We start from the raw sequence: 26,226 nt of genomic DNA, 5'->3' as shown, positions 1-26,226 counted from the left end.
ATTACAGTTAGGTTCCCAACTTTCATTGGCGAGGAACGCGGCCACCATTGATGGGGTGAGGGGACCACGGCATCCTGGGATTTATGTCATCAGGAAATGCAATTAGGGCCTTCCCATGATATTCTCCGATCTCACCACCAAACATGCCCACCACAAATGGGGGCAGAAAATCTTGGCCTAGGTCATTAATATAGGACATATGTGGTATCATGAAATGGCTGAAGGCACTGGATACTACAAAGGCAATGAGGCCTGACAACAGTCCAGCAATAGTATTGTAGACTTGTGCTCTAGAACTAGCTGCGCCCTGAGCCAAGCTGTTCCAGTGCAGCCACAACTGTGCCACCATCTCAGGGGCAATTAGAGATGGGCAATAAATGCTGGCCTAGTCAGCAATGTCCAGATCTCAAGAATGAATAAAGAAAAAAAATATACCCGGCAATGTCAAAAACTGCCCAGGAATATCTTGCCCACAAAAAGCAGGACAAATTCAACCTGGCCAATTACACCCCCCACATCAGTCTCTCGATCAAAGGTAAAGCGATGGAAGGGGCCATTGACAGTGCTATCAAGCAACACTTACTCAGAAACAACCTGCTCACTGATGTTCAGTCTGTGTTCCACCAGGGCTACTTGCTCCTGACTTCGTTACAGCCTTAGTCCAAACATGGACAAAAGAGCTGAACTCCCGAGGTGAGTTGAGAGTGACTGCCCTTGACATCAAGGCTGCATTTGACCAAGTGTGGCATCAAGGAGCTCTAGCAAAATTGAAGTCAAGAGGAATCAGGGGGAAAACTCTCCACTGGTTGGAGTCATTGAAGTCAAGAGGAATCAGGGGGAAAACTCTCCACTGGTTGGAGTCATACCTCGTACAAAGGGAGATGGTTGTGATTGTTGGAGGTCAATCATCTCCATTCAGGGACATCGCTGCAGGAGGCCCACCATCTTCAGCTGCTTCATCAATGGCCTGCCCTCCATCACAAGGTCTGAATTGGGGATGTTCACTGATGATTGCATAATATTCAGCACCACAACTCCTCAGATACTGAAGCAGTCCATACCCATTTGCAGCAGGGCCTGAGTAACACCCAGGCTTGGGCTGATGAGTGGCAGGTAACATTCATGCCACAAAAGTGCCAGGCAATGACCATCCTGAACAAGAGAGTATCCTACCATTTTGTCCCAATTTCTGATGTCATTACCATTGCTGAATCTCCCCACTATCCACATGCTGGGGGTTACTATTGACTAGAAACTGAACTGGACCAACCATATAAATACTATGGCTATATAAGCAGGTTAGAGGCTGAGAATTCTGTGCAGAGTAACTCACCTCCTGACTCCCCAAAGCCTGTCCACAATCTACAAGGTACAATGAGGAGTGTGATGGAATACTCTCCGTTTGCCTGGATGAGTGCAGCTCCAACAACACTCAAGAAGTTTGACATCATCCAGGACAAAGCAGCCCACTTGATTGGCACACCATCCAACACTCTCAACATTCAATTCCTCCACCACCGAGGCACAGCGACAGCTGTGTGCACCATCTACAGGTTGCACTGCAACAACTCACCAAGTCTCTTACGACAGCAACTGCAAAAGCCGCAACTTCTACCACCCAGAAGGACAAGGGCTGCAGATGAATGGGAGTACCACCTGCAAGTTTGCCTCCAAGCCACACACTATCCTGACTTGGAACTATATTGCCATTCTTTCACTGTCCTATACACATGAACACAAAAAATAGGAGCTGGAGTAGATCATATGACCCTTTGAGCCTGTTCTGCCATTTAATAGATCATGGCTGATTTTGGGCTTTAATTTATTTTCCTGCCTGCTCCTCATATCTCTTAGTTCCCTGAGAAACCAAAACTCTGTCTATCCCAGCCTTAAATGTATTCAACGATGCAGCATCCACAATCCACAACCCCTTGTGGTAGAAAATTCCAAAGATTCACAGGCCTTTGAGTGGAGTGATTTCTCCTCATCTCAGTCCTAAATGATCAGCCCTTTATCCTGAGACTGTGCCCCTGCGTTTTAGGCTCCCCGACCAGCAGAATCAATCTCTCAGCATCTTCAGAATTTTGTAGGTTCCAATGAGGTGACCTCTCCTTCTTCTAAACTCCAGAGAATGTAGGCCCAATTTACCCAGCCTCTCATCATAGGAAAACCCCCTCCATGCCAGGGACCAACTCAGTGAACCTTTGTTATACGGGCTCCACTGCAAGTGTATTCTTTCCTAAATATGAAGACCGAAACTGCACTCAGTATTCCATATGTGGTCTCACCAAAACCCTGTACAATTGTAGTAAGATTTCTTTGTTCTCGTACTCTAATACCCTTCCAATAAAGGTCAACATGCCACTTGTCTTCCTAATTGTTTGTTGCACCTGCATGATAACTTTCAGCATTCCACGTCTCTCTGAACAACAACACTTACAAGTTTCACACCTTTAAAAAATTATTCCGCCTGTCCATTCTTATAACCAAAGTGAATAACTTCACACTTCCCTACATTATACTCCATCTGCCATCTTGTTGCCCACTCACTTAACCTGTCTATATCTCTTTGCAGCCTGTCTGTGTCCTCCCCACAGCTTACCTTCCTACCTAGCTTGGTATCATCAGCAAACTTTGATACATTACCCTCTGTCTCTTCATCTAAGTCATTGGGCAGAATTTTGCCCTTGGCATGCAGGCTCGGCAGGGGCGGGAGGGAAGCCGACCGCTGCCTGCGATCGGGCCAGGAAGGCAATTTCACGCTGGCAGGCCAATTAAGGCCCGCCCAGCGTAAATCATGAGCGGCAGTGCTCAGCGCTCCCTCTACAGACAGGGGGAGGAGCGCAAGCCAGGTGAATACAACCTTCACATGTGTGCACAAGTGTGGGCTACATAATCTCCCTGAAGCAGAGACCTGCCTTAAGGAGATGAACTGATTTTAAAAAAAAATTGAAGATTTTATAAATGTTATGAAACATGTCCCTTCATGTAACATGCACTGCCGACTCTGGTGTGCACCTACCAACCAAAATATCGCACATAATTTTACAGTCAGGTCAGTCGTGTGCCCATTAATATAGATTATAAATAGTTGAAGCCCCAGCATTGATCCTTATGGCCCTCCACTATTGACTGCCTGCCAACTTGAAAACGCCCCATTTATGCCCATTCTCTGCTTTCTATCCATTAACCAATCCTCTATCCATGCTGAAGTGTTACCCCCAACTCAATGAGCCCTAATCTTGCCTATTAATCTTTTGTGTGGCACCTTACCAAATGCCTTTTGGAAATCCTGGCCTACTGTATCCACTGGTTCCCCTTTATCTACCCTACTAGTTACTCAAAAAACTCTAAAAATTTATCAGACTGGATTTCCCCTTAGTAAAACAATGTTGTCATATTCCAGTCATACTGTGCTTTTCTAAGCACATTGTTAAGACTTCCTTAATAATAGATTCCAGCATTTTCTCAACAACTGATACTGACCTGTAGTTCATTGTTTTCTCTCTTCCTCTTTTCTTGAAAAGTGGTGTAACATCTGCCAGCCTCCAATTAAATGGGACCATTCCTGAACTTAAAGAATTTTGGAAAATCATAGACAGCACATCCAGCTATCTCTTTTAGAATCATTGGGTGTAGGCCATCATGTCCTGGGGATTTGTAGGATTTTAGTCCCTTAGGTTTCTCCAATGCTTTTGCTGTTGATATTCATTTCCTTAATTTCCTCACTATTTTTATCTCCAAGGTTCCCGACTATTTCTGGTATGAAACTGGTGTCTTCTAATGTGAAGACAGACACAAAATATGTGTTCAATGCCTCTGCCATTTCCATATTCCCCTTGGTAATTTCTCCTGTTTCTGCTTCTAAGGTATCAACATTTACTTTAGCTACTCTTTTCCTTTTTATATACATTTAAAAGCTGTTATAATCTGTTTACATATTCCTTGCTAGTTTACTCTCATATTCTACTTGTTTCTCTTTTTATCATCTTTTTGTGGCCCTCTGCTGGTTTCTAAAATACTCCCAATCCTCAGACTTGCTATTATTTTTTGCAACATTGTAAGACTCTTCTTTTAATCTAATTCTTCCTGAGTGAGCCACAGATGGGTCTTCCTTGCTGAGTTTTTGTTCTTCAATGGAATGTATTTTATGTTTTGAATTGTTTTTTTTTAAATGTTTCCCACTTTTCATTTACCTCAATACATTTTAGTCTATTTACCCAATTAACCTTAACCAGTTCTCCCTTCATACCTATGTAATTGGCTTTGTTTAAGTTTAAGATTCTTCTCTGTGATTGGAGTATGTCATTTTCAAATTTAACATGGAATTCAATGGTATTATGATCACTATTTCCCAGCAGATCTTTTACTACGACATTACTAATTAACCCTGCTTCATTACACAGTATAGACCAATAGTTTTATCCCTAGTTGGTTGCACAATGCATTGCTCCAAGAAATGGTCACAAAAATATTCTACAAACTCATTTTCTAGATCACTCTTTCCAATTTGATTGTCCCAGTCTTCATGAAAATTAAAGTCCCCCAAAATTATTACATTGCCTTTGTTACAAGCTCTAATAATTCCATGTTTAATGCTCTGCCCAATAGTTTAATTACTCTGAGGGGGCCTATAAACTACTCCCACAAGTGTTTTCTGACTCGTACTGTTCCTAATTTCACCCTTACTGATTCTGCTTCATGATTTTCAGAGACAAGATTCTTTCTCAGTTATATGCTTATGTCATCCTTTACTATCAGGGCTACCCCACCTCATTGCCATTCTCTCTGTCTTTCTGAAATATTGTGTATCCTATAATATTTACTTCCGAACATTGATTACCTTGTAACCATGTCTCTAATGGTGATTAGATCTAAATCATTTAACTCTATTTGTGCCATTAGCTCATCTATCTTATTGTAGATGCTTTGTGCATTCAGATAAAGAACCTTTAATTTCATTTACTTTTATTCCCTGCAATGAATTTATTCGCTGATGTACAATTTTTGTTAAACTTTCTGTCCCACTCTGCTTGTCTTTACCCCAATTGCTATACTGTTCTAATGCCTCAACCCTTTTCTTTGGATTCCTATATCTCCCTTCACTCGAACTCTCTCCCTGCTGTGTTAGTTTAAAGCCTTTTCCACAAATCTAATTTTACGATTGGTCAGGACACTGGTCTCAGCCTGTGGAGCCCATCCCAATGAAATAGCTCACTCTTCCGAGTACTGATGCCAGTGCCCCATGAATCAAAACCCCTTCTTCCTGCATCACTCTTTGAGCCACATGCATTTAATTCTCTAATTTGCTTTAGCCTATGCCAAGTGGCGTATGGCTCAGATAACAATCCAGAGATGATTATCTTTAATGTCCTGCTTTTTAATTTGGATTCTAACTCTTCAAATTCTCATAGCAGAACATCATTCCTGGTTCTACATATGTCATTGGTTCCTGTGTGGCCCATCATAGCTAGATCTGCCCCCCCACCCACTCCCCCGCCCTCCCCCCTTCCCACTTCATCCAAGGGCGTGATGAGGTTTCTGTTATTAAATTTTAAAAAAATAAAAATCTATGAACATCATACTGATTGTGATGCTTGGACATTTTTTTTCCTGATTTTAAAACATTTATTTAATTGTTTTAAAGTTTTCAGCTCCCTGCCTTCAGGGAGCTTTCACTCAGTGCTCACCTGCACTTACATCAGCACCTGCCCTCCTCCCACCCCCACCCCAGCAGTGCCGAGCATTCTCTTCATGCTGGCTGGCCGTTAATTGGCCAGCCAGTGTGAAATCACGGTTTAAGGACGATCATGGTCAGCAGTCCATTCCACAGCCAATCCCAGACCCGCCAATCGTGCTTGCCCACCAACCTAAAACGTTTGCCCACTGCCTACATCTCACTCCAGCATAATCTCCTCTCTGTGCGGCTTGAAAACCCTGCCTGCATATATAGAGCCTCTGATAAATCATTAGCTAGCTATATTTCTAATATTACCTTCCTCCAGTCCAAAGAAACAACTGTTCACTGCTATTTTCTGTTTCCTGTCACTCTACCAAGAAGCAACTGAAAACCTACAAAAGAATCTCAATAAAATTTGTAATTGGGCAGAACAGTGATGTATGAGTTGAGTACAAACACATGGAAGGCACATTGCACAGTGTAGAAATAATTAAAAGTAAAGTTGCAGTAGATCTCAGATTAACACTAACGGCACAATTGTCTCTGACTTTTCGTGGCCCATCCAACCTTACAGTCGGCAGATGTGCAAATTGGCCAGGCGGCCTTTGCATTTTTCATCAAACCTTATCCAATGGCAAGATGAAATTTCCGTTATGAAATAAAATTAAAATAAATATCTGTGGGCAGCATTTTTATCAGCCATATTTTCAGGTGCATGATTGTTTATGCATGGACATTTTTTTGCAGCTTCTTAAACCTTTATTTGATCATTTTCAGGTCTGCAGCTCCCTGAGGCATCTGCCTGCCTTCAGGGAGCTTTCTTGCAGCGTTCACCCGCACCCATGGAAACGTTATCGCCCGCCTTCTTCCTGCCCCCACCCCGGCAGCACTGAGCTCTTCAACGCACATTTTACACTGGCTGGCCATTAATTGGCCAGCCAGCATGAAATCGTGGTCAGGGGCCAATCGCGGTCGGGGGCCCGTTTCCTGACCGCTCCTGGGCCCGCCGAGCACGTGCACCTGCCAAAGGTCAAATTCCGGCCACTAGATTCAGCACTTATATTTTAAAAGAGATAAATAATAGACTAAACAATTTGATTATTGAACTATGCTGCTGAATGAGAAACATGTAAGTCACCAGGTGTTACTGTCACACATTGAGACTTTTTAACTCGACAACTTTTTATGTTATCAGCATGACCAGTTTTTGTCACCAGGTCAGTTATCCTATGAGCTGATCAGCCTTTTTATTCTCTGCCGTGTTAAATTAGCTTACACCAGGTCAAATAATTAACAGTTAATGCAGTAAATTATTCACTAAAAACATGTGGGTTCCCTAGTGTACCTATCAATTGGGAATTGGTCTTGTAGTTTAGGCGGTAGCACCTCTGCCTCTGAGCCTCTATGCTACAGGTTCAAGTCCCTACTCCAGGATTTGTTGGCCATGAAAGAACCCAGCCACTGGTGCAGGCAAGCCAGCTTGCATCAGTGCCAGACTGGATAAATAGTGGCAGAAAGGGCATTGCTGTAATTTGCCTTTAAGGGATAGCAGCAATCACTAGAGGGGAAGTGTGCCATGTGATCCAGCCTTAGTTTCACTTTGGCCTGTGAACAGCGCACATGGCACAGAGCTCTGCTGCTGATGTTTTCAAGTTTTCTCTTCATGTTTATATGCTCTCATGTGCATAGTTTAAATAAGTGAAACCGCAACACATTCACACAATCCATTATAAGTGATTGGTGCTTTTATGTTATTATACAAACACGACATGGTGTTCAGCGGTGGTAAAACAGTGTGGCAGTGAGCTTAAGTGTAGGTACAAGAGGATATTAAATCACCTGCTAAATCCAAAAACGATGGTTGATATGGATGGAGGATGATCAACCAGCATTGTGGTGACCCCATGTAATATAGGAAAAGCTGAAAGAGAGTGTGTGTACCCATAAATGCAAACAATAGAAAACATAAAAATTAAAATAAAAACAGAAAATGCTGGAAATATTCAGCAAGTCAAACAGCATCTGTGGAGAAAACATCTGGTGTTATTTCAGATTTCCAGTATCTGGAATATTTTGCTTTTGCATTGTTAAAGAAAATAATACCTTTAGACCAAGAAAAGTACCATCCAGGTTTATTTACAGTTAAAAATTAACATAAGTAAAAAGAGCAGTACAGTCAGGTACTGTAAGCATTTCCTTTTGCATGGATGAAATGAAGTGCCTATCTCATTTGTATTTATTTTGTGATACTGTGACTTTTAACAATGAGTTAATCTTCTGTGCCTATGTGTTTAATTTCCTGCATTCTGTTTAATTATTGGGGTCTAATACAACAATCAATGTATCCAATAGGTTTAAAATACCTTGCACTGTTTGGCAATATTGTGAATGAGAAAATTTGTCCTAACATTGTCCACATTTGGCACCAGGATTGATCCATATTCTGGAATGGTATCTACAGGATAAACGTAGTCCTCCACCTGCGTGCTCCAGTGTAACCAATTCCCTGTTGTAAAATGAAAAAATTTTTGAGAATTGCTTTATGTAATTAAGCACAAAACATTTGATAAACAAAGAAACACTAAACTGCAATAGTTTGAGTGAAAAGTCGTTCATTTCAATTGTGTTGCATTAAGTCTCCAATCAACTTGCAGAACAAAAGCAATTATTAAATTCATGATGATGTTTGACCCAGCACTAAACAAGCCATATCAATACCTTAATCTTTCATAATCATTTATACGGCAACTTTTTGACATTCAATTTATTTCAATTTGGGAAACACAGTTAATATGGTTTTCAGAATAAATTGGAAGGTATTAATCACTATGCACCATGTTGAACTAAATAAAAAAAATGAAGCTCTCTACTGGTTGACCTGTTTAAACAAAAGTTTTCCTCTCAGCAACTGTCGGTTCCACTTTGCCTTTACAAAAGCCTCAGAGGTCCGAGTGAGTGCAAGTGGCACTTACACCTGGTGAGTGGGCTAAAATATGGGCCAGGTTCTGATTCTGCTAGGATTCTGTCCATTTGGATTGACACTTTAAATTTTCCACACGTTGTCTCTACTTCCCCAATATCATGGGTATGCAATGGAGGAAGTTCTCAGATTTCTCCAGGAAGTCCATCCCTGTATTCCCTTGAAAGGCCTCAGTACAGCCATTACCATGACACCCGGCATCCCTTTCCGACCTTTTAAAGGTCAAACCTTCATTACGTTAAGGTGATTAATCCCAATGAAGTCTGATCACCATCTATAACTGCAGTGCCTCCAGTTGTGGGATCCAAGGAATCTATTTAATTTTTCTTCACCCCATTTGGATTTCTGGAGGACTCTGCCCCAACTTGCTAACTTGGAACAGCAGGCCAGCTTGGGCCAGGATCAGGGCCAAGACGGCAATACAACCTTGCCCACTCCAACTACACAGTTGGTCCCGTCACAAACCACACCTTTTCACCATAATTATCGGTTTTTATGTTCTGCTGGTGTGCTTGAATATTAGAAGTGACTCACCATCAGGTCCCACAAGGTAGTCAAACATTGTGCCTTCACCATCTAATGAAATTTCAGGCATGTCCAATTTGTTATAAGTATGGTTTCTCAGCCAATACTCCATCTTTCTTCTGTCATCCAGCTCGAGAGTAGCACCAATACTCCACATGAGGCCAAAGATAAACAATCGCTCCAGATTCTGTTGGTCTAACTCACTAACCTGTTCCTAGATTATCAAGCAGAGCAACAATGATAATGTGAAGATTAGGTTCAGTTTAAAATGGATGCCTGATAAAATCTTTTACTGTACATCTTGATATCTCTGGACCACTAATAATGTTGACACCAATTATAAAACTCTAGGGTTACTGCTCCAGACATCTCTGGTAGCTTGGGTCACCAATTTTGGTTGCATGTATTCATTGCATAACCTCTCATCTTCAACTGCCTAACTTGTTCAAGCAGCCTTTTTCCCAGCTCTAATTTTTTTTATAACTAATGAGTGAAAGTGTTCAAAGAAAATTAATAAAACACAATTTTTTATGCCTCCATGACTTTCCTCCCTTGGTTGCTGACAGTAGTGCACTGGAAATTAATCCTTAATCCCTGGAGATTCCAGGACAATCCTAGAGGGCTGGCAACCCTACTAGTCGTAGTTTTCAGTCACATCAGCAGTCCTCCCTGTGAATGTAGTTCTGTTTTAAGAACATACAAGTCTAAATCTCTATTATTACAATTGAGAATAGAATCCCTTTAGTCAAGGTATGAAGAAGAGAGCAACAAACAAAAACTTATTTGTTGAACATATATGAGCGAATGTGAACAAGAAGGTTGCTTGGAGATCTTAACAGCTATATCAATAAAGTTACATCCCCTTAATAGATGCTTTATTTTCATTAATATTTCTTGGTATTTTGTTGCGATTTTATACTGCGAACACTAAATTGGCATGTATGTTCTTCTAACACATTTTGAGGAAGATCAAAAAGCAGTTCTTGAAGATTTAGACCAACAGCTGAATAAAATAGATATCCTGGGCAGAATTTTACAGCCCCGTTTTGGCGGGGACAGGGCCATAAAAAGCAGCGAGCCTTTATAAATCCCATTGACGACAGCGGGAACGTAAAATCCCGCTGTCATAAAATTCTGTCCCCTCTTAAGGCCTTGGGTGTGCCAATTTCAGAAAAAACTTTCAGTAACACTTGGGAAGTTGATCTATTTCCACATAATGAGATGCTTTTAGAGATATTAAAGTGTCTTCTCATTAGGGTTCTCTCTTTGGTTCTTTTACAGCGTGGGAAGTCTATTAGAGGTGAAAGGAAAATTAAAACCAAGAGAAAAAGACAACAGGCAGCTGAATTGATATCACCCAAAGTCAAAATTATGACCAACCGCTTCCTGGTTTGGCAAATAATAGATACTTTCCCCCTTTTACGTACAGACTTTACTGAAATCAGGTGCAATGCTGGTGTAAATGGCACCATTTCTTGGGCAGCAGCATTCCTCTGATTATCCTGTCATTTTCCTACATGCACCAATTTTGGGGGCACACAGTAATCAAGTCTCTTCAAACTTAGTGTGTATTTAAAAATGAGTGTAAATCTAGTTTATGCCCCAATTTCTAGTTCTCTATTCCTGAACTGCACCCTTTATGCACCAAGAAAGTGGGAATAATAAGCCCTCATCAGCATAGAGTTTAATTACAAGAAAGGATTGTTATTTGAACTTGCAGGTGCAAGCATGGCGTGCAGTCATATTGAATTATTAAGGTACAACAACAGTGTCAGGGTAAATGGGTCCTGCTAAAACAGACCTCACTATGGACTATTGCTGGACCAGTGATTATCAACATAGTCCTTTACCCAATCAGACAATAAAAAACATATATTTAATCCCAACAAGTAGCCTTTGAGAACTTGGGATTAAATAGTATACCTTAGATGATAAGAGTCCTTGCAGCACGTTAATACTTTGCATAATGACAAAGGCTTCAAGCGCTTTCATCTTTTGATTTAAAGACTGTATGCTAAAACGGTAAAGTTCTGGGAACACGGCTGCATACAACTTCTTGAGAATTTCAGCCTCATGATGTGAATGTAACTTTAACCAATTCTGTTAAAAGAAAAATAATTAAGTTCTGTGTACAGTCTGCTGTTGGAACTACTCAAAAAGAGTTTTAGATCATAGACTGCCAGTTTTCCTTTAGCAGTCAGAAAATTAGATGTTGTGAAGGTCATCCACTTAGACCTGCATACTCACAGAAGTCCGGTTAATACTAGAAACACTTCATCGTATCGGGTAATGCAAATTTGTACAATGCACAATAGCTTTAAAAAAGGTAAGTATCATCATCGTTTTAAAAGAATACACGCATCCCCACTTTGCACCAAGTCTACTAAATCAAACACTTGTGTAGGTTTAAGAGCAAAGTACTGCGGATGCTGGAAATCTGAAACAAAAACAAAAATTGCTGGAAAAAACTCAGCAGCTCTGACAGCATCTGTGGAAAGGAAGACAGGGTTAACGTTTCAGGTCCATATGACTCTTCACCAGAACTAAAGAGGAATAAGAAATGTGGTGAAATATAAGCTGTATAAGGGGGGTGGGATAGGTGGAGCTGGATAGAGGGCCAGAGATAGGTGGAGGCAAAGGAGAGATTGCCAAAGATGTCATAAACAAAAGGACAAAGGGGTGTTGACAGTAGTGATATTAGCTAAAGGATGTGCTAATGGTGACATTAAGGGTAGAAAGCAGGAAGAGCAAGTGACGGATGGCCCTAGTGGGGTGGATTGGGGGGGAAGGGATCAAAATAGGCTAAAAGGTGGAGATAAAACAATGGATGGAAATAAATTTTAAAAATAATAATAGAAATAGGTGGGAAAAGAAAAATATTTATCTAAAAAAGATAGAATAATTATTAGAAAAAAGGGGGATCAAAAAGGGGATGAGGATGGAGGTGAGAGTTCATGATCTGAATTTGTTGAACTCAATGTTAAGTCCAGAAGGCTGTAAAGTGTCTAATCGAAAGATGAGGTGCTGTTCCTCCAGTTTGCGTTGAGCTTCACTGGAACAATACAGCAGGCCAAGAACAGACATGTGGGCATGAGAGCAGGGCAGTGTGTTGAAATAGCAAGCAACAGGAAGGTCTGGGTCATGCTTGCGGACAGACCGAAGGTGTTCCGCAAAGTGGTCGCCCAGTCTGCGTTTGGTCTCTCCAATGCAGAGGAGACCACGTAGGTTTTCTGGATTTGCACATTTGTGTCATAATTAGCAAAATACGCCTAGAATAAAGGCAAAGGTTAATGAATTCTCCATAATTCTATTTGCAAGCCTCAATGAAACTTTCTGATTCCTGTTCAAGTACAGTCACTGACCTCTAAGATAGGTCTCCAGTCAAGCACAGAAGAACTCATGTACACCATCCCATTCCTAGAGACAGTGGCAGGAGATGCATTGTCAATGTTGTGAGGCTCAAAAACTATTTTGCAGTTTGGGGCCATTGGGATACGATCTCCATTTGCCAGAGTGAGTGTCTTGTTGTCATCGAGGACAGAATTAAGATTTTCTATCCAAATAGCATCAACTGGGCCATCCAGTACAAGCCAAATGTGTTCACCTACAGCGGATTCAACATTCATTTAAATTAAAAGAAAACATAGCACAATTACCATGATGTAACAGCAAGACTGCTGCAATTATTACATTTCCCTTAAATATGTATATGGTTCCTGCTACTAAGTGGCAAATACTTGCATGCAGTTAATAGCCATGTGTGTAGTTCAAGTTAAAATATGTTAAAATGTTAAAATATTCATATTAAAAGGAATCTACGTCCTTAAACAAAACCACAAAGCAGGGCAACTCTGCATTACTTAGCTTTGTAACATTGTGTCATTGGTCTCTAGATTGGCAATGAGCTTTTCCTTTTTCTCTCTCTGACTGTATTTCCTAAAATACCACGACCCCTCTGGGTCAGTGGAGTACCTCAAAGGGAAGTCTAGCAGTTTTGGCATGGTAGAGGCAGAAAATGGGGCAGGAACCAGTAACATTGGACTTCCAACCCAATGCTAGTCCATTACAAGTTTTCCATGGAGGGTGAGGTTGGGCGGTTGTTCCATCCACTCTTTGGAAACCCAGTTACAATAAGGAGGCAGGACTTGCAGGATGGTGCTACTGACTAGAGGTCTTGTTGCTCTGCTCTTCTCTACTCTGATTGTACTGGATACCAGGGAGATACCAGTGACCAGTATCATGCAGAAGTCAGGCCCAGAGGTTTCCAGAAGGGTATCATGCCCTTGAGCACTCCAGAAGGTTACAGATTGAACATTTTAAATTAGCACTTTTATAAAAGGGATCAAGTTCAATGCCTTAATACTTTACGGCCATGCTTTGTGGATCCCACCTCCAGCAGCTTTCCAGTGCTGCATGTTTAGCTCCCTTCCCACCAATGCAAGAATCCAAGAAGAGCCATACTGGTTCCAGATTTGCCTGACCCCTCTCCCTGACCCCAGATACTCCCATGGGGTCAGCCTTTCAGGCTTGAGGTAGATCATAATTCGTGCTCAACTAATGGAGGCACATCGGGATCACAGATATTTGGGGCTGAACTAATTTGCATTGAATGGGAGCAGAGGGAGGTGGATTGAAAAAGATCATTATTGATAAAAATCAGACCAGCTTTGATGGATCTGTGCAAAGCCAATTTCCTTGTGCATCACTGTCAGAAGCAGGCTCCAAGGGATGTTCTTGCCTTATGATACCCCATTACATTCTTTGTACTTGCCTTCATCTCTAAAGAATTATTACAGCCTAGAGAACATTGAATTTTCTATTTTAGCCGTAAAATGGGATATTTCAATTTGGAAACACATACAAGTGCTTAGTGACTATATGTACTGATTCATCCCCTGCTAATCAAATGGTGGATTTTGAGCAGAATTCTACTGTCCCCCACCGGCGGGTTTGCAGGTTGGGGGGGTTGGGGGAATGGTAAAATTCCCCAGGTGGCCTTTCCAATGACTTCCCACCCGCGCCCTGTTCTGTCTGCAATGTGATGGTTTGGCAGGCGGGGGTAGTGCGACAGGAGGAGTTCATGGACAGGAAGAAAGCCTGACAGATCACTTTGATTGAGACTCAGGCAGGAAAGAGGGCGGAGGGCATGCTTCCATCACTTGCCCCCTTTCCACATCCTCCTGTGTGAGGGGTGGAAACATCGCCTCCAGCCAATTAATGTTAAATGGCTGTGGGGCTGCACTCTCTGCCTGTTATATTGTTATATTATTCATAAAGAAATAGGAATTAATTGTTATGAGAATGTACATACAGCGTGCCACATTTACTGCTTCACTGCAGTCAGGTGTCGCGCAACAATTTATTAGTCCACCAGCCACATGGAGAATTGAAAGAAATACATTCAATGAAGTTCCAGCATTATGAGTCTAAAAGTGTGATTATTTTGTACTTATGAGAATCTGAAGATATAACAACACTGTCTTTTCAGTTGGTGAGGCAGGAAACCCACCACTGGTAAAATTCTGCCCTATGATTCAATTAAATTAACATGATAAATTCACAATACTTAAACCTTCAGTATTAATACTTTTGGATAAAAACAAAAAAACTGCGGATGCTGGAAATCCAAAACAAAAACAGAATTACCTGGAAAAACTCAGCAGGTCTGGCAGCATCGGTGGAGAAGAAAAGAGTTGATGTTTCGAGTCCTCATGACCCTTCGACAGAACTGAGTGAATCCAAGAAAGGGGTGAAATATAAGCTGGTTTAAGGTGTGTGTGGGAGGGGTGGTTTGGGTGGGGGGAGAGAAGTGGAGGGGGTTGGTGTGGTTGTAGGGACAAACAAGCAGTGATAGAAGCAGCTCATCAAAAGATGTCACAGGCAACAGAACAAAAGAACACATAGGTGTTAAAGTTGGTGATATTATCTAAACGAATGTGCTAATTAAGAATGGATGGTAGGGCACTCAAGGTATAGCTCTAGTGGGGGTGGGGGGAGCATAAAAGATTTTAAAATATTTAAAAATAATGGAAATAGGTGGGAAAAGAAAAATCTATATAATTTATTGGAAAAAACAAAAGGAAGGGGGAAGAAACAGAAAAGGGGTGGGGATGGAGTAGGGAGCTCAAGACCTAAAGTTGTTGAATTCAATATTCAGTCCAGAAGGCTGTAAAGTGCCTAGTCGGAAGATGAGGTGTTGTTCCTCCAGTTTGCGTTGGGCTTCACTGGAACAACGTGTCTGTCCTTGGCTTGCTGCATTGTTCCAGTGAAGCCCAACGCAAACTGGAGGAACAACACCTCATCTTCCGACTAGGCATTTCACAGCCTTCTGGACTGAATATTGAATTCAACAACTTTAGGTCTTGAGCTCCCTACTCCATCCCCACCCCTTTTCTGTTTCTTCCCCCTTCCTTTTGTTTTTTCCAATAAATTATATAGATTTTTCTTTTCCCACCTATTTCCATTATTTTTAAATATTTTAAAATCTTTTATGCTCCTCCCACCCCCACTAGAGCTATACCTTGAGTGCCCTACCATCCATTCTTAATTAGCACATTCATTTAGATAATATCACCAACTTTAACACCTATGTGTTCTTTTGTTCTGTTGCCTGTGACATCTTTTGATGAGCTGCTTCTATCACTGCTTGTTTGTCCCTACAACCACACCAACCCCCTCCACTTCTCTCCCCCCACCCAAACCACGCCCCCCCTGACACATCTTAAACCAGCTTATATTTCACCCCTTTCTTGGATTCACTCAGTTCTGTCAAAGGGTCATGAGGACTCGAAACGTCAACTCTTTTCTTCTCCGCCGATGCTGCCAGACCTGCTGAGTTTTTCCAGGTAATTCTGTTGATACTTTTGGAGGTCAACTGTAAAAAGATACTGGCAAAGTATCTGCTGTACAAGTTACTGGCAAAAGCAAACTAAAAAAGGCCCAAATGTAATGAAACTCAATCCTGTGTAGATTCTTACATATGAGTTATGAAAAATGGATCCGTGGGAGCATAATTTAAACTCAAGACGATAACATATTATAACAATTTAAATGACCATCAGAAAACAGTTGAGCTTTCTTCTGGATATTTTTGCAACATTGCTGCCTTGTAAAATATTTGGGACAGCCAACGCCACTGTGATGTGCAGCAAAATAAAATTCAATTGCCTACAATTTTCATATGGGTGCCATAATTTCTGTAGTTTCAGGGCCAGTATACACCAAAAAACAAAGCAAATGTACCAGAAATTAGCTAACATTGATAACTGTCTACATAGTGAACACAACATGTAGATCACTATTTTATTTTCTAATATTAGCAAAAGTCCTTGAAATGCAAATATTAATTTATCAAGTACTTAAATCTTTCACTTTTTATTTTGTTGAGTGATGGTGGTTCTTAATTCCATTTGCTAGACTCATTCTCATACCTTTCTTGGCCCTGAGAGTCTTTCTCCACAGTGTAGAAAATATTCCATCAGTCCAATCATTGGTCGCTACATCCAGACGGCCAAACATTTGAGGGGCTGTAATTGCTTTGGGATTCATCCGCATCTCTCTGTGAGGCCTACCACACTCTGGGCAACAAAAGGAAACAGGTTAACTGAAATACCCACAAAACATCTATTGCCTTTCAGTGGTGCTAATGACTGCAGTAGAAATAAAATTTAAAAAGGTATGTCAGGCGACTGATTGATGCAGTAAAAGTTGGAATAGCCTTTGTATCTCTGGAACGAGGTGGGGGGGTGAAATTCCTGTCCAAACTAATGTGATTAAAATCTCTTTTCTTTGCCAGCCATAATGATTCAGAGTGAAATCAATTTTGACAAATTCATGGTAATTCTCGTAGCAATAAGTTAACAGATTTAAACTGTCATAATTTGATGCAAAATAATAGTCTCACTAGAATTATCAATGCGGAGATGGGAAATTCACATTGGTACAGTAAGGGTTCCTCTTCAGAAGCTGTCTTTAAGGCATGCCATTAGGCATTACACAAATAACTGTACTCTGTACCTACCTGCACTGTATCTCAACTGAAATCCTCAATGCTGACAATGGGTGACAAGAATTAGAAAGCAATCCATTCTTCAGCATTAACTTGTCCCTACCAGCCACTGCTTTGGGTAATACCAATACTGAGGGAGTATTTTGTCAATTTTCATATCTTAGAAGACCTAGCATCTGATTTGTCTCCCACATAACCCAGATAACACCCAGCTGGCCCACTCTCCATCCACCGCTACCTCCCTGCAACCTATCCACCCAAATAATGTGGAAAAATGGTAGGAACTCAAAGCTAGGTCTGACAAAGTCTTTGGGCGTAATCATCCCAGGTTTACAAAAAGTGCAGTAGTGGGTAGTGGTAGTGGGCAGGAGAAAAATCGTTTTACTTGCTGGCTGCGCTGTATCATCCATTTCCCACCTCATTAAGTATGCAGCCACAGGAAAAGCGCTATCTCGCGGGCAGGTGTCCTCTGATTTGCCTGCCACGCCAGTACCTCGCCGCTTCCTCACACAGGCCGCCATGTTGAAACTGCAGCCACGCGCACACTTCAATGTTTGCAGGCCAGGACCATTCCAATGAAGACATGGCCCCAAAAGCTAAGAAGACCGCAGCCCTCTGATTCAGTAATGCATCCCTGGGACACCTTTTAGACGCCTTGGAAGCCGGCGCAATGTCCTCTACTCCCGTTCTGGCCGCAGGAGGCCCATCAGTCTCACCACTCCAGCTTGGGAGAAGGTGGCAGTTGTGGTCAGTCCCAATACTGCACACAAGAGGTCAACCATCCAGTGCAGAAAATGGATGAATGATCTCACCCATGTAGCTAGAGTAAGGCAACCATCTTATCACTCTAAACTCTCACACTCAATAGCCCTTCACGCATTCACTGGCATCTCATTCACTGTCAGCTCAAGGGACATCACCACTCACGCTCTCGCACATACCCTCACATGTTCAACTGGCCTCATCTCCTCTGGAGACTGCCTCCTCAGCCCTCACCATCTATCGGCCACTTGCACAGGCCAACATGTGCCCCCACACACACCCTGGGATACCCCCTTCCCCAATACAGCCCTTGCCCTTCAGGTCTTCCCTTGCCTGAGGCCATTTCTCCTCCCTCCCCAAGCAGACCCTATCCCTGCATCAATTGAAAAGCCATCCCTGTCTTACGGCTGATCTGGTAGGTAGAGAATTCCCTGTGAGGCCCTTCGAAGTGATGTGGTGCTGCCTGCGAAGCTTGGCACTGATAACCGCAAATGCTGTCGGAAGCAAGGTAGGCAAAAAAACTTCGAAGTCTCGAGTGAAGTGCAGGTCGGCAGGTGGACGCCGCTTGTGCATAATTGTGAAACATGTCTGCATGCAATCAAGCCAACATGCCCAGATGATTCAGCGTTGGTGGTGGGAGGGGGGGGGATGATTATGGTGATCAGAGCTTACAATGAGACACTAAAGTATTGAAATTAGGGTTCCTGATGTGCGGTGGTGCGAAGTGCTGCTCACCATTGATGGTGGAGCAGATGATCACAAACTGGTTTCATAACGGTGTGAAACCAAATTTTGGCCTTCACGCCATATTGTCACCCCTGCCCGCCATGACGCTCGTGCCAAAGGGGCCGGAAAATTCCGGCCTTTGTTTAATCAAATCTCAGAATATTTGTTCAGAGGTTTCAATAAGTCCCAGAGTGAGATTAGAAAACCGTCCACTGTACATACCACAGAGTAAGAATGCATAATTTGAAACAAGAGTGCCCGAAAGTGTTAAAAAGAATGCATGAGCGATATTTTCCATATTTCCTACCCATTTTATCAGAAATATACTGGAATGTAATATTTAAACAGTATAGGTATATCCCTAGTTTATTAATTGAAGCTAACCAGCTCTCTTAATGCCTCCCTAATCTCCTCTACCTCTCCACCTCCCGCTCATTACAACCCACGAGTTTTGCCAAGCTTTAGAACACATTTCCTAACATTCTCCTTCTTATGGGTCGCCATTCTTGTCTGATTACTCTTCTGTAAAGCAATTTGTGATATTTTTCTACATTAATGGCACTATGTAAACATAAACTGTTGTCCTTGATGTATTCTGGAATTCCTATTGAATAATAGAGTAATATATTCAGCCCATTGTGTCTGTCCTGGCTCTTGGTTGAGCTATCCAATTATTCCAACTCCATTGCTCTTTTCCCATAGCCCTGTAAATATTCCCTTTTCTTCTTTATAAGCAGGCAGCAGTGATGCCTGGTTGTTTCTCAGGGAGGGAAATACACAGTGGCATTCCCCATGTGTCAGTATTAGGACCACTGCTCTTTTTGATATATATTAATGACTTAGACTCGAGTACACAATGCAAATGACTGGAAACTCAGAATGGTGGTAATCAATGAAGAGGAATAGTAACAAATTTCAGGAGGACATAGGCTGGTGAAATGTGCTGACAGATGACAGATAATATTTAACCTAGAGAAGTGTGAAGTGATACATTTTGGTAGGAAGAATGAGGAGATGCAATAATGACACAATTTTAAAAGGATGCAGGAACAGAGAGAGACCAGTGGATGTATGTGCACAAATTTCTGAAGGTAGCAGGACAAATTGAGGAGATTCTTAAAAATGCATATGGGATTCTTGTCTTTATTACAAATTACAAAATCAAGGAAATTATGGCTGATCAATTATGAAAACCCTGGTTAGGCTCCAGCTGAAGCAGTATTCAATTCTGGCCACCACACTTTAGGAAGATTTCAAGACCTTAGAGAGAATGCGAAAGAGATTTACAATGGTACCAGGGATGAGGGACTTCAGTTATACGGAGAAACTGGGGCTCTTCTACTTACAGCAGAGAAGGATAAGAGGAGGTTTGATGTAATTGTTTGAAATCGTGGATGGTGGGGATAGAGTAAAGAAGCAGAAGCATTCCAGTGACAGAAAAGTTGGTCACCAAAATCTACAGATGAAAGATAATTGTCAAAAGTACGAGAGGCTTCATGACAAAATATATTTTTATACAGTGAGCTGTTGCAATCTGGGACTCACCATCTAAAATGTGATAGAAACAGGTTCGCTAGTGACTTTCATAAGCATATTGGATTAATAATGGGCCAAGCCTTCTAGTCTCCGATTAAAGATGTACATCAGAACCCTGCAGTAGTCCTGATACACTGACTACATAGGAATTGACTAGGAAGTTTAAACATTGAATGGGAAATTCCCCTGCTCCCCGGGACCCTCGATGAATGTCTCCAACTCTGAATTATAGTCAGAGACTTGGGAGACATCCAGGGGACTTACCTGGTTGGTTACCCAGAAAGTGGTAGACCGATTAAAAGTTGGTCTAACACCTGGGTTACTACACAGCTGGCACCCCAACCACTTGCCCCGACCACCCAACCAATGACCTCCAACCAATCGACCACACTCCCGACCCACCTGACTATCCATGCCCCCTACAGAACCTGGCTATATGAGGAGAGATTGAGTTGATTAGGATTATATTCACTGGAGTTCAGAAGAATGAGGGGGGATCTCATAGAAACTTATAAAATTCTAACAGGATTAGACAGGGTAGATGCAGGAAGGATGTTCCCGATGGCGGGGGAGTCCAGAGCCAGGGGTCACAGTCTGAGGACATGGGATAGACCATTTAGGACTGAGGTGAGCAGAAATTTCTTCACCCAGAGAGTGGTGTGCCTGTGGAATTTTTTACCACAGAAAGTAGTTGAGACCAAAACTTTGTATGTTTTCAAGAAGGAGTTAGATATAGCTCTTGGGACTAAAGGGATCAAAGGGTATGGGGAGAAAGCAGGAGCAGGCTATTGAGTTGGATGATCAGCCATGATCATAATGAATGGTGGAGCAGGCTCAAAGGGCCAAATGGCCTACTCCTGCTCCTAGTTTCTATGTTTCTATATTTACCCCCAAGCCAACTGCCTCTTGACCACCTTCTCCATCTGACTAACCCCCCCAACCCAACTATCCCCCCCACCACTTGATTACCCCCTGCCTCCACCCAACTACCCTCCCAACCCAACCTGACTGCCCCCTGATCCGACCTAACTAACCCCCCAACTACCTCTCCTGAGCAAACTACCGCCTCCAAACCAATCCAACTACCATTCCGACCTGATCACCCTCTGACCCAACCTGATTACGCCCGACCACCCGACTACCCTCCCAACCTAACTATCCTTCCACCGATTACCCTCCAAAACCCAACCCAACTACCTAACTACCCTCCGACCACTCCCCGACTCAGTCTGATTGTCACCTGACCACTCGATGTCCCCTTGACCATCATGACTAACCCTGACCTGAATATCCTACTGGCTCGACTACCCACCCCAACCCGACCACCCACTCACCTCTCCCCCTCCCACCGGCCCACACTATCCACCTACCCACCTCACCCATTTATTCCCTCTACCCACACTATCCACCCACTCACCCACATCACACAGCTACACACCATCCCACTTACCCACCTAGCCATTCACTCACTCACTCGCCCACTCACCCATTTATCCACTTGCCCATTCACTAACATTCAAAGACTGGACCTTTAAGCTTAACATACTGCAACTAGGGTGTGTGGCCTGTCTTTCCCCGACTCTATTCCACTCCAGTGGGGTTCCCCAGGGGACCCTGTCTTGTGCATTTCTTTGACAACTGGGATTGATCCCAGAAGAAATGCGCTGCAGCATTTGGTCAGGAGAATCCTTGCAATGGCAGTCTGCTTGTCATTGCTGCTACTAGGAAGATTCAGGCCATTATTCCGCATCCACATAGCCAATGCTCCTGTAATCCCGTGGGCTTTAATTTTGCTAACAAATTTATTGTGTGAAGATCTTGCCAACCCAGTATGAGTTGTTGAACTCATTTCCTTTTATATGCTTCATGGAATTGCAACTTTATCATGTGACACTAGGTAGTTTTTCCTACACACATCTACTACACAAGGGTGCCATGGAAAACATCTTAGCAAGCTTTGTGTGTACACTCCAGCCTAATCAGTTTCTCTAAATTTGGTCTTCATTTTTAAAGAGAACTTTAAACTGCCCATAGGAAGAAAAAAATAGATAAATCTGGCAACCCATCTCTACCAAAGATTCTTCAGTTCCCTGCCCGAAGGCAGGTTCAACCCACAGTGCTGCGATCTTCACCACGAATAGGGAAAAGAGGCAGGTCCTGAACCCACCCCAGCCAGAACCGGGATCGAACCCCATGATGTTGATACCAATCTGATCCATACTAGCCATTCAGCCAACTGGCCCCCCAAGGAGTCTGAGGTGCTATGGCAATATACACTTTTATGCATGTTGTAGTCTAGAGCTTTGAGTAGTGATGGTAGAGATTCCAATCTTCTTTCGATCATATGGTTAACCAGGAATCTCTCCTGCTCTTACCACCTGCCATTGGCGTGTGATGGAAGGGTTTGCAGATTGATCCTCAACCTGTTTGATGGCATTATGAACACACCTTCCTTGCTGATGAAGTCCTGGAGCGGCTCTTGAACTTGGAGTTTCTGGCTCCAGGGATGCTACCGACTGTGCCACATGACCTCCTCGCCAACGATCTTACTTCAGCAATTAATAGAGATCACAGGATTCTTTGAGACCCTGTTGAGGGTGATGTGACCTTTCACATATTTCTGAACACTGCTCATATCATTTTCTGATTGTGGGTTATGCTCCTTAATAAATTGCACAGCAATTGAAATTCTATTGTGCAAATTTGGTAACAAAACTGAAAACAAATACGTATGAAATTCATCTATCCACCATTTTAACAAAGACACTAATCTGCTGCCAATTAATGTTAGTGCAAGGTCATATGGGGAAAATAAGTATAATTTGCAAATCATGAGACATAATGCAGCTTAAGCAAATGTAAGCATAACCGGTAGAAGCTCACATTACATTTTTCTTTTATTCACTTTACTACACATATTATATATCAACAATTCATTATATATTGGTGATTTGTCTAATTTTATTAAATTAAATATGTTCACACTATCCATGGCTTGTAACTGCCATTGCAATTTTGAAAAATGACTGTGTCAACCAGGAAAATCTTTACCTGTCATCGCCTTCATGAGGGTATGAATACAAGTTGTCTTTCCAGCGCCACTTGGGCCCAACGTCATCATACCATGCCGCACACGCTGAGTTTCAAACAGCTGGATAATCTTCAGTCTCCATGGTGCATGTTTTATTAGACCTCCATCCTCAATCTGAAAAATAGGTCCTACGTAGTTCTTGAATAATTTCTGTGTCTAAAATTGACACTCAATGACATTTAATTTTTACTACTTGAATAGATTGAGCCTTTCAAAAATGATTCAGTCAATCCTATTTACCATTTTGCAATGGTAATTTTGGTAACTGACATGCAGTCCATCTAGTAGATGTTCTTTGTAATGGAATGTTGCTAAAAACTGCAATCATGACGAACTGAAACAAATAGTTTGCACAATGAATAACCAGTACCTGTTTGTCAATAGAAGCTTCAAACTGTGGATAACCAGCCTTATCCAACTGAATGCCAGGAAACAAATCCTCTATCAGGCTGAGAAACAATGGTTCATCCTCATCAATCTGGAATGAGAATTCAGAGGCTGAGAAACAGTGAAATACTTGTACTAAAACCTCAGATACACATCCTGGTTGTGTTACGAAAATTATTCCTCAGGTTCAATGCAACACTTTTCCTCCATTACTAAGGGACGTTTTGTGGACCAGAAGGATATAAAGTGTGCTTGCCCCTAAGGTCCAGTGCTGAGAGTATTGCTCCTCTCCCTAGGGCTGATCTTCTGCCAGTTGTAGTGAATACCTAGTTCATGGTTCATGCGTTTTTGAGTACAGCATTTGGTTTTGGGAATTAAAGAATTAACTGTCGAAAATGGGGTAAATGCAATTAAAGCAAGCTTGGTGTCTATTACACTTAAAAAAGTTGGGTCCATGCTGCTTTAAGGGGTTAACAACTAGAAAGGTAGATCATAAAACAGCAGGTTGGCTTACTTGCTGGAGAACTGGAGGTGTGATGTCTACATGGTTTGAAAAGAAAGCATTTCAGAGGGATGTTTTGTTTTGGGAGTTGGAGCTAAATTAATTTAAAAGCATTCATTGAATCCTGAAACCCATTTATTTCATCAGGTCAAAAAAGAAATTGTAAGTGAGGGATAATTAATTTAAAGGTCAGTTTGAAGGTAGCCCAGAGCAGGCTACATCATCATGGAGATGGAGAGAGCTTAGGAAGGCTCCATGGTTTCTATTTATCTGGGTGCTTTCTGGGAGAGGTTTTTGGCTGCAGTTTGGACCTCATGTGGTTTGCAGCTCACTAAGAGAAGATAGCCAAAGTAAATGATAGTCAGATGGATGTGCATTGTAAGCAGCGCAAAAAGGCTAATTTCATCATTCACCACGAATGAATGATGAGGCTTAATCTCAGTTAGAATTTTGTGAGGGGACAAAGCTGGAAGATTGCCTATTTTGAAATTAGTGGAAGAATCGACATTGGTCCTCCAAAGAGTCTTGTGGCAAAGAAAGCAACAAACAGGTTAGCTTGGAAGTATTGAAAAGTAACCAGGAGAAGAAACTGAGAGTTAAGACGTGGTAAATGAAAGTTTTACCTCTGAAAATGGCCAGAGCTGAGGAGAATGCATCCATGTATGGATGATTCCTACAATTGTAAATAGTTTTAAGATTGATGTGTCTTATAGGAGAATTTTTGAGGGAAGTATGAAGTAAACCTGAGTGTATAACATATAAACCATATTGTGGTTGTTTTATTGAATTCCTTTATATACAATAAAGTTTGTGTTTTTGTTTAAGAAAAGTGAAATCTTGTGGCGTAGTTCCATTGGTTAAAACAAGGTGTTTGGATTTCTCTTTTTAACAATCCCAATCAGATTGTAATACTGTAGTAATTATAGTTTATTTAGTATGTAATGTACCTTTAAGAATAATACTTGTTAGGTAAGATCACATGATCTGTAGTAACCAATATGAGAGTAGCGCGGGCTACCTCAGTAGAGTTAAGGTTGAAAACACATGTGTAGCTGCTGTTGAGTATACTGTAAATAAACTTAATGTATCCACCCAAGAAGTGTCTGCAGATCAACTCTACACTAATAATACAACTCGGCCACCCTACAACAAATACAGTCCAACAGCACTCTTGATGATCAACAGGAATCTCAGTACCCAGGCTTCCTGTTGGGCCTTATGAAAATAAAACAGGTTCTAATGGCTGTGTTTCAGGATGAAAATAAGACATCTGGGTGCTTTGTTGTTACTTCAAATTATGGACTGAATGCATTAAAGAATAAAATTATCCTCCAATTTTTTCTCTAAGTTTTTTTGTTCCAGTTCAGAGGTCCATTGCTTTCAGTCTTTCCTTAATTTTCTTATTATACATTTTTAATAATGTTTCTTTTTCAGTGGTCATAGTTAATTATTTTATGACCAGGATTTTATGGCCCTGCTGCAGTGTCTCATCCCGGCAGATGTGGTGAGCCATTTAAATCTCTATTCAGTTCAGCAGAACCGTAATATTCTACCAGGTGAAAGGGACTGTAACATCCTGGTCCATGTATTTTTGAATCAAAAAATTATTTGAAGTTATATACCATGAGCTGGTCACATATTTTGCTGACTATGGTATATCCCCCTTCCCCCAGCTTTATCCATGAAGCTTAGCTCCTCTTTACACAGTTACTACCCCTTGGCCCAATGTTCATTAATATAATCTATGGTTTCCTTTCTTTAGGCTTTGTACTTGTGCTCATTAAAACTGTTGTCAATATATCTTATGGCAAAATGTTTCAACCTCTCCATTATTTCCAACTACCAACTTATGTACAACCCCAAATTCCTTGCTAAAATCCTCAGATGTGCCATTGCCAAGCAGTTACACATCTAAAACTCCTTGCTTCAATACCTCAGTCCAGTTTTCTCTCAGTCCACAGCACCAAGTAAACCATCCTCCAAATCGTCTGTAAATATGGTGCACTCTCCCCTCTTCACCCTCCTCAAA

At 41.7% G+C, this 26,226-nt stretch overlaps 1 protein-coding gene across 1 annotated transcript in view; it reads right to left on the bottom strand.

Annotated features, from left to right (window-relative positions):
- The window catches only part of LOC121280052 (dynein heavy chain 5, axonemal-like), a 336,766-nt gene that overhangs the window by 125,716 nt on the left and 184,824 nt on the right, over positions 1–26,226 (bottom strand). The window contains exons 42-48 of the mRNA XM_041191681.1: positions 23,673–23,786; positions 23,269–23,416; positions 16,616–16,762; positions 12,548–12,789; positions 11,109–11,285; positions 9,195–9,399; positions 8,044–8,186 (exon numbers count right to left, since the gene is read on the bottom strand). Of these exons, the coding sequence (XP_041047615.1) occupies positions 8,044–8,186; positions 9,195–9,399; positions 11,109–11,285; positions 12,548–12,789; positions 16,616–16,762; positions 23,269–23,416; positions 23,673–23,786 (1,176 nt within the window). The remainder of the gene's footprint in view (positions 1–8,043; positions 8,187–9,194; positions 9,400–11,108; positions 11,286–12,547; positions 12,790–16,615; positions 16,763–23,268; positions 23,417–23,672; positions 23,787–26,226) is intronic.

The sequence above is a fragment of the Carcharodon carcharias genome, chromosome 7 (genome assembly GCF_017639515.1).
Source record: "Carcharodon carcharias isolate sCarCar2 chromosome 7, sCarCar2.pri, whole genome shotgun sequence".
Taxonomy (NCBI): domain Eukaryota; kingdom Metazoa; phylum Chordata; class Chondrichthyes; order Lamniformes; family Lamnidae; genus Carcharodon; species Carcharodon carcharias.
Note: the sequence above shows the minus strand (reverse complement) of the source record. Positions and strands in the feature narration are given on the sequence as shown.